We start from the raw sequence: 14,460 nt of genomic DNA on the forward strand, positions 1-14,460 counted from the left end.
ACTTCATCTATATATATAAAAGCGAAAATGTGTGTATATATGTATGTATGTCCGCCAAAAACTTTCGACAGACAGAACAAAAATTCACAAATTTGGTCTCCGGACGACAAATCTCGATGTTTTGGCGCAAAAGGTCAACTCTAAGTTATTCAGCCGCCCGTTTTTCTACGGGGGGGGGTGCAAAAAATGACATTTTAACGATATTTATACGTAATTTAATAAACGCTTAGTCATGTCACGTGACCTTGACGTCACCAAGCTGTAATGGCGGTTTGTATATAAAAACATTTCATATAATTAGAGGTTGTTATCGATAAAAAGGCGACTATCATACATATTGCAATATTAACTTACATGTTATGAAAACGTTACCAAAGTTATTAGTAGGTTAAAAATAGTTAGATACGATAGTTAAACTAAAAATAACAAGCCAAACATGTGAAGTAAAAAAAAGTATGCTTAAAAATATTAACGATCGATGGTTTTATAAAAAAACAAAGCCAAACGATATTTCTTTTTTTAGTAACACTATTTCTCTTTAGAGTAAGGAAGCCGAAGAGAGAGAGAGAGAGAGAGAGAGAGAGAGAGAGAGATCAATTTACTTCATCTATATATATATAAATCTCACTTTTCTGTTGAAATTTATGTATGTATGTATGTATGTATGTATGTATGTATGTCTGCCTTAAACTTTTGACAGAGGTGACGGATGTTCACGAGATCGGTATTATTTTGAACCCGACGTCTCGGACGACAAATATCGAAAAATTGGCCAAAAACAATAAAACCTTCACTCTCAACTGGGCAGTTTTCTACAAGGAAAGGTCGATTTTTTTGCGAGCCATTTTTGCAAGTCATCGTATCGGTTGGATTAACTTTGCTTAATTTTTACGTTCCGAATTTCCGGTCGCGTCATGGAGATTTTGTTTCACTTTTTTCCACCTTCGCGTCACGGGTTCGAGCTTGTCTGCCTAGCACTACTTTTGTATTTTTTGCTCCCCCCCCAAAAAAAACCCGGGCAACGCCGGAAACCCAGGTTAGTATACAATATAATGATACTACATTATTTATGTTATGAATAAGTCTGTAAAGAAATTTAAGGAAAGTAGAAGTCAATTTGCCTGCGCAATTCGGTATGTGAAAGCCGGGACTCTTTTTTAAGTATATATATATATATATATATATATATATATATATATATATATATATATATATGGCTGAAGGTTAATCGAAAGACCAATCAAGGTTTGAAATACAACAAACTCCTCTGGCTGAACGTCTATCGGAAAACCAATCGGGGCTTGAAACACAAAAAGCACTTCTGACTGAATGTTGAAGTTGCTATGGTAAGTGACAGCTTATCATAAGAAACCGTTTGTTAGAAGAAATCGTATCTATAAAACGTGAATGTGGCAAAAGTTGCTATGGTAACCAATAGGCAATAAGAAAAAAAAACTGTCGCTCCGTTCCTTACATTTTCTGAGAATTTTTGAACACAATAATTTCATTACAACTTTTGTTTTTCTGAATGAAAATTGAAAACATTTTTAAATATATAATGAAGAAGGTGGTCTATGAACTGTAAAAATTGTTTGAAATTTGGTCACAAAATGAGTGAGCGGTGAAGCTTTAAAGCAGTTCTAAATGAGTAAAACTACCACTTAACCATATATTCAAACACTACCGTGTTTGAATTATATATGCAATGACTTGGTTGATATCGACATTAATTATAGCGATTTAATGATAAAAATTGTGTTAATTACAAAAAAAGCCTATCTTAAAATATTACTTTCATTAATTTTAAAGTTGTAACAGAGTACGGATGCGCGTATGGATGCAGCGGTATACGACAGCTAATGTATGCAAATGTCATAGCCGTGTGCGAGGTGGCGTTACAGTGAAGAATAACAAAAGAAGAAGAAGAAGAAGAAGAAGAGGAAGAAATAAAACGATTATGATAAAAGAAAAACGTGGACCGAAAAGGACAGAAATAGACGTGTTACACATGCGGCCCGAGAGCGACGGGAAAAGATACGCCCTTAACATGACTGGACAAAGGCAGAGTAACGTGTTCGACACGACAGCGTCTTTTTAAGTACATTGGATTACGAGAAGACTTTTCAACAACAGACAAGGTTTTATTCTTGAAGTACCTGTAAATCTTTTGTTTCAACTGAAAAAAATATAGTGAGTAGAATGCTTTTCTTTTGTTTGCTTCTCTGCGACTGTTTGTATACAACGTGTGGGTATAAATTTTAACAGGTGCGTAACGTTACATAGTTAAGTAGATTCAATAAAAACTATTACTTTTAAAAATTAATATATTTTATATTGAAAGATATGAAATGTAAGTTATTCATTTCAAAAAATACTTAAAACAAAATCTGAAAGTCGCCAGATGGCTTTTGTATAACAGAGTTAAAAACCTACCTCTACATACTTGAGCCAATACTCTCAACATGGCTCGTTTCAATCTCCAGAACCATGTCATAATCACGTAGGTATATTTCGGGTAACTGGCGATGAGGTACATTTCATGCTTATTAACTTTTGGCCTAATACCGACAGCAAAAACGGTGGCTTTGCGGTGTAATCGTTCCGCGTAGTACTTTGTCTTCCATGGGAATCTTGAGCGACCATCTGAACAAACGATAGCATAATTGCAGAATCTTGGCCTGTCACCTCTTAAAGTAGTGAACGAATATTCCACCAGGTATCTCAACGCTTTGTGGGTAAATGTTGGTCCTCCTTTGTAATGATAGCGGAGAAGATTGCAGACAAACAGAAGATCTAGTTTATCGTCGAATGCGTCCAGATCGTAGTGGACGAAAACGTCCAATGCGAATGTGATAATTCCGATGCGTGCTTTTCCATTTGCAATGTCGATACTCTTGATGAAAAACATTACAGAATCAACCATCTGGTTAAACTTCTTAGGCAAGATACTTCCTGACTCATCAACCGCAAACATAAAGTCACCTCGAATATCGCATTCTGTAAATGAGAGCAAAACAATAAACATTAGTTGAGTTTTTCATTATCCCGTTATTGTATTTCTGCTATGTTTAAAAGAATGCCGACGCACTAAGTAATATGCATATATCTTAATACCGTAGTATCTTTACCCTGCCAGTACATAGCCTCTCCATCATCAAGACTCCTACAGTGCCTCCACGTTGGGCACACACGGTAACTGGGTACCTTGCGGCCCCAGGTTAAACCTGTAGGAGATCTCGGAGTAATAGGGGACTCCAGAGGTAGTGCGTTATGGCCCACCGATGTGTGAACACGCCCTGGTACACTACCACCCCCTACTCTACTGTCTTGTGGGTACCATTGATTGGGCGAAGACTTGGGAAACCGACCTCAAAATCAAACACCACTGCCTTGTGGGCCGTATCACAACAAGATGGGAACTCTGACTTCAAATCCTACTGCTGCCTTGCAGTTTTCCTTAAAAGGCTATGGAACCTCATCTAGGAAGAAAAGGCGTAGTAGTGGACACGTTAGAGCGACTGTCTACCTCACTGAGATTACTTTCGGCCAGAAACTGCAGTCTTATCTGCTGCCAGTCGTCGCGGGTTCGCTCCACTGGAAATGAGTATAAGCATAAGGGTGTTTATCTGATGCGCAACAGATACTACACCTACACTGCACAAGCAAGTTAAGAGCCAAGGTGGAAAGTCCTGTTCCGAAGGATAAAGCACTGAGGCCCCGACTAGTCATCATCAAGGCTGACGGACTGCATGAAGATTATGATGAGTATCTTTACCATACGTGTCACGGTTTCTAGAATATAAAGTATACGATCGAGAGATTCTATTTATTAAAAAGGAGGATAGAAAGTGATAATAATAAAAATTGAAAAAAGTGAAAATAACATACTACGAGCATTAAATTATTAGTATATATATATATATATATGCCATTTAATGTCCGTAGGGCTATGACAACAGAATATTCTTATCATTGTTTTGACTGTTGAGTAAATATCCGACACAGTTTAAGGATAACCTCTTACCTGCGCGTGTAATTGTGAGGCTAGGGTTGCACAATCCCAACCACACCTCTCCTAAATCAGAACTCGTTGAGTCCAGTACAACTGTTTATCACACAATACAACGTTCGGTTTTTTTTTTCTGATGAAAATGTTCAAATGTATCGTGTTGAACTCTATTCACTGCGTCACGAGTCCTTGTGCAAGGATTGTGGTGCAGCGGATCAAAGTTCCCGATGATTGTATAACGAATGCCGACAGCTCACTTAGGAACGCTGATCATGAAGTAATAATGGTTGAAATCGCCCTAAACTCTAGTGCCAAAACTGAAGAGCCAGTGCTTAAAACAACGAGACATTATAAAAAGGCTGACTGGGAAGCCATCAGAGATCTTATCAGATATGCCCCATAGGGAAATCCTGCTGAACAATGCACAAACGAGACCACTGAATGGTTCAAAGCTGCAATCGAAGCGCATGTTCCCATGCGGAAATTTAATAGTAAGCCCCACTCTCCCCAATGGTTTACTTCGACTTGCGCAACTGCCATTGCTCAAATGCAGCATGCATACCGCAGATTTAACCGACATAAGTCCAGTTCAGACATACAGAAGTACATAGAAGCTAGAAGTAACGTTAAGAAAGAAATAGCGACATCTAAGAGAGAATTTACGGAAACCACTAAAAAAATTCATCGAAGCACAAAAAACTAGGAACTCGATACGTGAACTAATATTAAAATTTCCATAACATGAATAATAGTAATAAATAATGATAATAAAACTTAACTATGATCAAAAGTACACTAGCATTTAAGCCTGGCGTTGCCCGGGTGTTTGGAGGTGTAGTTTGAGCAAAATAAGTAAAAAAAAAGGCGGTAATTTTTTAAAACTTTGACTACTACGATATTTTCCCATTGACTACCGTACACTCATAAACCCTTATCCTCGAGTGGCATCCGGGCCTTGTTAAGTGGTAACTCCTTTGTAAAAAAAAACTAGGAAAATAGCTTTTTCTTTGTAGCCTCGAATGTAACCATCCATTTTTAATCCATTCTCCACAAACTGATAGTCATTATCTAAGACTGCAAGCATTATCTTAGGTGTGTGACTGAATACCGAGAATAGAGCATGATGTGGTCACATCAAATATACTAATCTCAATCGCGATTTCATTCTCTGGGTTGTCTATGAAGATAAGAAAAAATAAACGTATACAAATCAGCCTTTGGGGAACACCTATATTTATGTGATGTTCTTTGAATGTACAGTTATCGAGAACGATCTACATTTTTCTTTTACAAAGTAAGAATAGAATTATATTAAATATTTGTCCAGTAATACCGTACAAGTATATTTGGTACTTCTGCAGTTTAAATCCCGTTTTTTTGCGAGTCTCGACGGAAACCACCAAATTAGCAGAACAGAAGATGTCTTAATTATATATAAATATATATTTATCTCTTCTCTTCTATATATATATATATATATATATATATATATATATATATATATATATATATATATATATATATATATATATATATAAATAAAATGAACTCATTTTTTCCCGCAGTGCTCTGTGGCGTAGTGGTTAGCGTGCTGGACAATTCACATTATATTTTCACGTTCGCGCCGACCTACCGTAGTCGTTTTTTTTTCCTAAACAACTGGAATGGACTTTTCTTGGTGGCCGAACTGTTAACGTTGCAGATGTTTGTTTTTTTTTTTTTTCACACTTTATTTTCCTACTTTTACTCATGACTCCAGGTTTGATCCTTCCTACTTACCTACCATAACATTTTTTTAAAACTCCCCCCCCCCGTCCCGGAAACAAACACTCGGGCAACGCCGGGTACCCCCGCTAGTATATCATAAAATAAATATAGATTATTATTTTCAAAATAGGGGATGTAGGTATAGGTAGATAAGAAGCTAATAGACCAAGACATGTCAGCGTGTATTTAAATGAAAATTTCGAAGTTCAAACAGGAGGGGATGTAGGTATAAGTAGATAAAAAGCGAATAGACCAAGCGTGTCAGCGTGTATTCAAATGAAAATTTCTAAGTCCAAACAAGAGGGGATGTACATAGACCAATAAAAGTCAGAAATTTTCATTTGAATACACACTAAGTTCAAACAAGAGAGGATGTAGATATCCGTAGATTAGAAGCTAATAGCCCAAGACAAATCAAAGTGTATTCAAATGAAAATTTCTAAGTCCAAACAAGAGGGGATGTAGGTATTGGTAGATCAGAAGCGAAGAGACCAAGGCACATGAGCGTGTATTTAAATGAAAATTTCTTAGTTCAATCAAGAGGGGATGTAGGTATTGGTAGATAAGAAGCTACATTGCCAAGAAAAGTCAGCGTGTATTTAAATGAAAATTTCTAAGTTCAAACAAGAGGGGATGTAGGTATAGGTACATGACCAAGACAAGTCAACGTGTATTCAAATGAAAATTTCTTAAGTCAAACAACAGGGGATGTAGCTAGATAAGAAGCTAATAGACGAAGACAAGTCAGCGTGTATTTAAATGAAAATTTCCAAGTCCAAACAAGAGGGGATGTAGGTATTGGTAGATCAGAAGCGAAGAGACCAAGGCATGTGAGCGTGTATTTAAATGAAAACTTCCAAGTTCAAACAAGAGGGGATGTAGGTATACGTAGATCAGAAGCAAATAGACCAAGACACCTGAGCATGCATTCAAATGAAAATTTCAAAGGCCAAACAGTAGGGGATGTAGGTATAGGTAGATGAGAAGCTAATAGACTAAGCCAGGTGAACGTGTATTCAATTGAAAATCTCTAAGTCCAAACACGAGTGGATGTAGGTATAGGTAGATGTGAATCCTATAGACCAAGACAAGTCAATGTGCAATTAAATTAAACATTTCTAAGTCCAAAGAAGATGGAATGTTGGTATAGGTAGATGAGAAGCTAATAGACCAACACATGTAAGCGTGTACTCAATTGAAAATTTCTAAGTTCAAACAATAGAGGGTGTAGTTATAGGTAGAGGAGAATGCTATAGACCAAGACATGTCAGCGTGTATTCAAATGAAAATTTCTAAGTTCAAACAACAGGGGACGTAGGTATAGGTAGATGAGAAGCTAATAGACCAAGAAATGTCTGCGTTTATTCAAATCAAAATTTCAAAAGGCCAAACAGTAGGGGATGTAGGTATAACTAGATGGGAAGCTAATAGACCAGGACAGTTCAACGTGTATTCAATTGATAATTTTTAAGTCCAAACAAGAGTGGATGTAGGTATATGTAGATGACACTCCTATAGACCAAGAGATGTCAATGTGTATTCAAATGAAAATTTCTAAGTCCAAACAAGAGGGTATATAGGTATAGGTAGATAAGAAGCTAATAGACCAAGACATGTCAGCGTGTATTAAAATGAAAATGTCTAAGTTCAAACAACAGGGGATGTAGGTATAGGTAGATAAGAAGCGAATAGACGAAGGCATGTCAGCATGTATTCAAATGAAAATTTCTAAGTTCAAACAACAAGGCATGAAGGTATAGGTAGATAAAAGCTACATGACGAACAAGTAAACGTGTATTCAAATGAAAATTTCAAAGTCCAAACAAGAGGGGATGTAGCTATAGGCAGATAAGAAGCTAACAGACAAAGACAAGTCAACGTGTATTTAAATGAAAATTTCAAAGTTCAAACAGGAGGGGATGTAGATAGACGAAGACAAGTCAGCGTGTATTCAAATGAAAATGTCTAAGTTCAAACAAGAGAGGATGTAGATATCCGTAGATTAGAAGCTAATAGCCCAAGACAAGTTAAAGTGTATTCAAATGAAAATTTCTAAGTCCAAACAAGAGGGGATGTAGGTATACGTAGATCAGAAGCAAATAGACCAAGCCACCTGAGCGAGCATGCATTCAAATGAAAATTTCAACGGCCAAACAGTAGGGGATGTAGGTATAGGTAGATGAGAATCCTATAGGCCAAGGCAAGTCAACGTGTATTCACATTAAAATTTCTAAGTCCAAACAAAAGGGGGCGTAGGTATAGGTAGATGAGAATCCTATAGGCCAGATTATCTCAGATTGTATTCAATCTTCTCTTCTCTATATAAATAAAATGAACTCATTTTTTCCCCTCCGACTTTGACGTTTATAGGACTGCACCTGTATACATTTGGTGCAGCCGTATCATTCACAAACTGAATCACGACATCTGCCGTATGTTATAGGGTTATTACATATCAAGGATCTCGCTGATCACAGTTTCCTATATTCTGTCTGGTGAGAGTCCACTGTAAAAATCGGTTACATTTAATGGAAGTAGTAAAGTAAACTCTCTCTAACAAATTCCTCCTACCACAGCCACTCACTTACACCGTACCAGAACGTTCACAGGAGACATTTAAAACCGATCACCGGTTAGAATTTATCTAAAAACTGGACTGGACTGACACTGAAACGAACCACGCTTACTTTGCCATTGGTTAGCATAAAACATAAACACAATTTATAAAGCATTTATTATAATAAAATTAGATTCAAACAGAACACAATCCGTTACCTGGAATTGAATTCACATTTACATTACTTCGATTTCGTTAAAACCCGCGTGGTTAAAGTTTAATGAAAACCTAAATTGACATTTACTTGAAACGCACCAAACTTACTTACTTACACAAACACAACTTCCGTTTCGCTCTTACCTTACGTGCTTTTTTGCTTTCTTTCTTTCTTTCTTACCTTTCGTTGTCTTTTTGCTTTATGGGTGATGGTGGTGGGGGTACTTCGCTATCTTTATCTTTCCTTTCGGTCTTTCCTTCTTTCTTTCTTTTCTCTCCATTTTCTGCTCTTTCCATTGTTAAAACGAAACGAAACAACCGGATATTCCAGGTTTTACTTACACTCTATCACTCTACGACTATTACTTGTGTATCCAACTCTATTTGTGCCAGTAAAAAAAAACTAGCATTTATTGCTTTTGGTAATAATTATTAATTGCTTATTTGTTTTGTTTTTCACCCTTTTTTTAGACTAACCATTCTTTAATCTCACTATAAAATCGATTTTTCCAACTACATTTTAGGTGGGGGGGGGCATTCCAACCTCCGAAGGGGCTTTGTATTACTGTACACATAGATTCGAAAAAGTTGTCAAAAAAACAAAAAAATTACATAACAAATAAATGTTCTCAAAGCCAAGATCAGTTACTTTTCTGCCAAACTGGATATCTTCTTCGTGTTTTTATTCAATGTAACATATTTATTCGGCTCGGAAACCATACAGTGTTTACCGATGTATTCGAAAATTCAGGAAGGCGTCTCACACCGTAAGTATAGAAAAAGGTGTTATAAATAAAAAAAATAGACAAAATACTATTAAAAACACGCCGAATATATGTCAACCTATGTCGCATTAACATGTATTGAGCGAGTTTTTAACAGTATTTCATTAGGTTTTTTATTTATAACATCTTTTCCCAATTCAATGTAACATGTTTATTCAGCTCGAAAACCATACAGTGTTTACCGATGTATTGGAACATTCAAGATGACGTCTGATTCTCTCTTTAACACGGTAAGTGTGGGAAAAAATGTTATACATTTTGTATAGTTTTTTATTTATAACACCTTCTTCCATACTTACACTGTTAATGAGGGTGTGAGACGCCATCTGGAAATTTCGAATACATCGGTAAACACTGTATGGTTTTCGAGCTGAATAAATATGTTACATTGAATAAAAACACGAAACATATATCTATCCAGTTTGGCAGAAAAGTAACTTATCTTGGCTTTGATAACATTTATTTTTTATATATTTTTTTTTTTTTTTTTTCACAACTTTTTCGAATCTATGTGTACAGTAATACAAACCGTTTTATATAGATAAAGTACAATTGTTGAAAAGTACAATTGTTGAATGTTACTGTTTTGATTATATTCGTTGTGGGGGGGGGACAATTAAATAATTAAGAAAGATTAAAATGAAGCGAAATTTAAGTTTCCGTTCCATTTTTACAACAACCGTAAAACAGTGCATACTCAGCAAGTTTTATCGTATTTTATTTATTTTTTTGCATAACTAATGATGGAAGTATTTTTCTGTTTATTTTCTTAACATCTGTTAAATAAAAAAATAATTTGTACATTCTCTTGAAAAAAAGAATCAAACTTTTCTCTACTTTCACATGTGTTCCATTTTAACAAACTGAGCCACAGCAACGCGTGACCGGGTACAGCTAGTTGTAAATATCTAAGTCCAAACAAGAGGGGACGTAGGTATAGGTAGATGACAATCCTATAGGCCAGATCATCTCAGATTGTATTCAATTGAAAATTTCTAAGTCCAAACAAGAGGGGACGTAGGTATATGTAGATGAGAATCCTATAGGGCAAAGCATCTCAGATTGTATTCAATGGAAAATTTCTAAGTCCAAACAAGAGGGGACGTAGGTATAGGTAGATGAGAATCCTATAGACCAAAGCATCTCAGCGTGTATTCAATTGAAAATTTCTAAGTCCTAACAAAAGGGGGCGTAGGTATAGGTAAATGAGAATCCTATAGGCCAAGGCAAGTCAACGTGTATTCAATTGAAAATTTTTAAGTCCAAACAAAAGGGGACGTAGGTATAGGTAGATGAGAATCCTATAGGCCAAGGCAAGTCAACGTGTATTCAATTGTAAATTTCTAAGTCCAAACAAGAGGGGACGAAGGTATAGGTAGATGAGAATCCTATAGGCCAAGGCAAGTCAACGTGTATTCAATTGTAAATTTCTAAGTCCAAACAAGAGGGGACGTAGGTTGGTATAGGTAGGTGACAATACTATAGACCAAGGCAAGTCAACGTGTATTCAAATGAAAATTTCTAAGTCGAAAAGGGGACGTAGGTATAGGTAGATGAGAATCCTATAGACTAAGGCAAATCAACGTGTATTCAATTGAAAATTTCTATGTCCAAACAAGAGGTGACGTAGGTATAGGTAGATGAGAATCCTATAGACCAAGGCAAGTCAACGTGTATCCAATTGAAAATTTCTAAGTCCAAACAAGAGGGGATGTAGGTATAGGTAGATCAGGAGCTACTAGACCAACACATGTCAACGTGTATTCAATTGAACTTTCCAAGTTCAAAACAGTGTAAGTAAGTGTCTGGAAGTGACCGATCGACGCCTACTGCCATGTTGGGTACATGTAGGCGTCGCAAAATGCCTTCTAATTTGTAGGCACATCGGGAATTAGTTTTTGTTCTGTTCTTTCTCTGGACCGTGTAGGTTGGCGTCTGGAAGTGCCCAGTCGATGCCTTCTGTTACCTTGGCATATCAACGTGTATTCAAGTTAAAACTTCTAACTTCAAAACGGGAGTTTGGTACCGGTAAATGAGAAGCTTATCAATCTAGATATGCTGGAATTTTTCAGTTCGCATATAGGGGATGGCAAGGCGGGGAGTAGTGATAAAGAATAAGAAAAGAGAGATAGACAGATCTAGATAAATACAGAGGTATAAAGAGAGACAGGCAAGGGAGATAAATTTCATGATTCAACTTATATGCTAATAAGAAATAGTTGGTGTATCAGGAACACAAGCATTGTTTTTACTGGTTAATTTTACATCAGAATACACTTTTAGATTTTATGTAGATTTTTTTTCTATAGGGAACATGCAAATAGCACACATAACATCTAGACATATGAATATATACATAAAACAATTATAGTTATGAGATATATCTGAACTAATCCAAAAAGACAATAATAATGAATATCATCACTTACCTTGGAAAAATATCCAGGCTGTATGCCTACTCACATTCCATCAAACACCAGAAAATTATGATCCATTGCTTGGTTGATTTTTTTTATTTTTATTTTTTTCATACACATTTGTAATTGTGTCTTGCTTTATCAAGTATTTTTGTAGTTAATCTGTGATGTTGGGAGGTGTTAACATGAATCAATTTTGCTTAACATTTTTTTTATATATATTTTTTCAGTTTACAGAATCATTGCAGTACCAAGTCTGACACTGTAATTGCTTGAAAAGTATTGCATTGGGAAGGATTCTTTCTTTTTTTTTTTGAGGTGTGCGGGAATTTCAGTAGGGGAAGTTTCTACTGATTTCAGATTCCAACACAGGAAAGTTGTATTTTATTGTTTGTGCATTCTTTTATCAATTTCTTACAGATGTTTTTGTGTTATGAAAGTGAAAATGAATGACTTGCAAAGACATTTACATTTTTGCATTCTTTTTTTTTTTTTTTTTTTAATTCTTCACCTTTTTTGTTTTAATGTCCCAAGAGTGAACCAAGACGGATGAGTCTTATTCAGCAGAGTGGAAAAAAAAAAAAAAACAGGGTACCTTTGGTTGTCCTTAATGGATCTCTCCAGAGTATAATGTGTCGAAGTTATTGCCCAAATAAAGTGAGAACCATACCCCAAACCTAATGCAGAACTCTAGTTATGTATTGCACAGCTACAAGAGTTAACTTGTCTAGGATAAGTGCCATATAAATTTGCAAAACTCACTATATAGCTCTATTTATTAACTGATATGAACTTAAATTGCTGAACATGTCTCAAAAATTTTCTACAGAGCTCTACTCAGAAATGAGCACTTTCAAAGACAATTTGTCTAACATAATTTTGAAATATGTTTTTTAAAGTTACCATAGAGTTCTCAAATATATTAGGCACTCAAATAGGAAACTTGTTTCAAATACTTGTCATATATATATATTTTAAAAACTTACAGTATATCTATATTTACGTATTGACATTTAGGCTTTCAAAACATACTTCAGAGCTCTTCATGTTTTCTGAATTTTATGCTTTTGTCTACTAATGTATTGCGCACTCTCAAAGTATATTCGTGTAGCTGAATTGCCATACATGTTTTTTCAAAGTCTATATTTAGCTCTACTAATGTATTGAACTGTCAAAATAAATTTATGCAGTTGAAATGCCATATCTGTTTCTCAAATGTTTTATTTAGCTCTACTAATATATTGAGCACTCTGGAAGTATATTTGTCTAAAATAATTGCCAAAATGTTTCCAAATCTTACTACAAAGCTCTACAAATGCATTGAGCACTCTTAAAGTAAAATCGTCTTGCATAATTAAACAAAGCAATTTTTAAATTTACTACACAGCTATATTAAACTATGGAGCACATGCAAGCATCATTGGCATATATATATATTGTTTAAACCTACGAAAGAGCTTTACTCGAAGTAAATTTGTCTAGCATAAATGAGAAAAATTCTTTCAAATCTTTCCACAGAACTCTACCACAGTATTAAGCAGTCTGGTAATTACTTTTCCAGCATACTCGCAATACACAATTTTAAAACTCACTACGGAGATGTACTTATCTATTTTTCAGTCTCAAAGAAAATTTTGGATCGCATAACAGAAATTTGTATTTTTCAAATAACTCCAAAGATGAACTCATACTTTGAGCACTCTTAAAGGACATTTCTCTGCTATAAATGACAAATGTTTTCAAAACTAAATACAAAGCTTCGAAAAAAGAGCTGATATTATTACAAGTTACTTTTATTCAAATATCTATAAACGAGCGTTATATAAGAGTGCTCATTAAGACATAGAGCAGTATTTTTACTTATGAATTACACTTTAAATAGTGCTCAAAACTAGACAGAGCTGATATTATAAAACGTTTATTTTATTACAGGATAAATAAACATTAAGATTTAACCAGAGTTAAAGAAGAGTGCTCAATAAGACAGAGCAATAAACACATTTTATTTAGATTTTACTTAATAAATACACTTTAAATAAGTCCTCAACACTAGACAGAGCTGATATTATAAAACGTTTATTTTATTACAAGAGATACAAATATTAAGATTTAACTAGAGTTATATAAGAGTGCTCAATAAGACATAGAGTAATCCAGACATTTTATTTAGATTTTTACTTAATAATTACACTTTAAATAAGTGCTCAAAACTAGACAGAGCTGATATTATAAAACGTTTATTTTATTACAGGATAAATAAACATTAAGATTTAACCAGAGTTAAAGAAGAGTGCTCAATAAAACATAGAGCAATAAAGACATTTTATTTAGATTTTACTTAATAATTACACTTTAAATAAGTGCTCAAAACTAGACAGAGCTGATATTATAAAACGTTTATTTTATTACAAGAGATATAAATATTAAGATTTAACTAGAGTTATATAAGAGTGCTCAATAAGACATAGAGCAATAAAGACATTATTTAGATTTTTACTTATTAATTACACTTTAAATAGTGCTCAAAACTAGACAGAGCTGATATTATTCAACGTTTATTTTATTACAGGATAAATAAACATTAATATTTAACCAGAGTTATATAAGAGTGCTCAATAAGACATAGAGCAATAAAGAAATTTTATGTAGATTTTTACTTATTATTGACACTTTAAATAAGTGCTCAAAACTAGACAGAGCTGATATTAT

At 34.7% G+C, this 14,460-nt stretch overlaps 1 protein-coding gene across 1 annotated transcript in view; it reads right to left on the reverse strand.

The window, feature by feature from the left end:
- LOC145245914 (collagen alpha-6(VI) chain-like) overlaps window positions 1-13,691 on the reverse strand; it is a 40,493-nt gene extending 26,802 nt beyond the window's left edge. Inside the window, exons 1-2 of the mRNA XM_080107656.1 lie at window positions 11,764-13,691; window positions 2,434-2,997 (exon numbers count right to left, since the gene is read on the reverse strand). Coding sequence (XP_079963782.1) covers window positions 2,434-2,974 — 541 coding nt within the window. The 5' untranslated portion in view covers window positions 2,975-2,997; window positions 11,764-13,691. The remainder of the gene's footprint in view (window positions 1-2,433; window positions 2,998-11,763) is intronic.
- Between the last annotated feature and the right edge of the window lie 769 nt (window positions 13,692-14,460).

The sequence above is a fragment of the Euprymna scolopes genome, chromosome 23, assembly GCF_053919585.1.
Source record: "Euprymna scolopes isolate OS-2025 chromosome 23, ASM5391958v1, whole genome shotgun sequence".
In the NCBI taxonomy this organism is placed as follows: Eukaryota; Metazoa; Mollusca; class Cephalopoda; order Sepiida; family Sepiolidae; genus Euprymna; species Euprymna scolopes.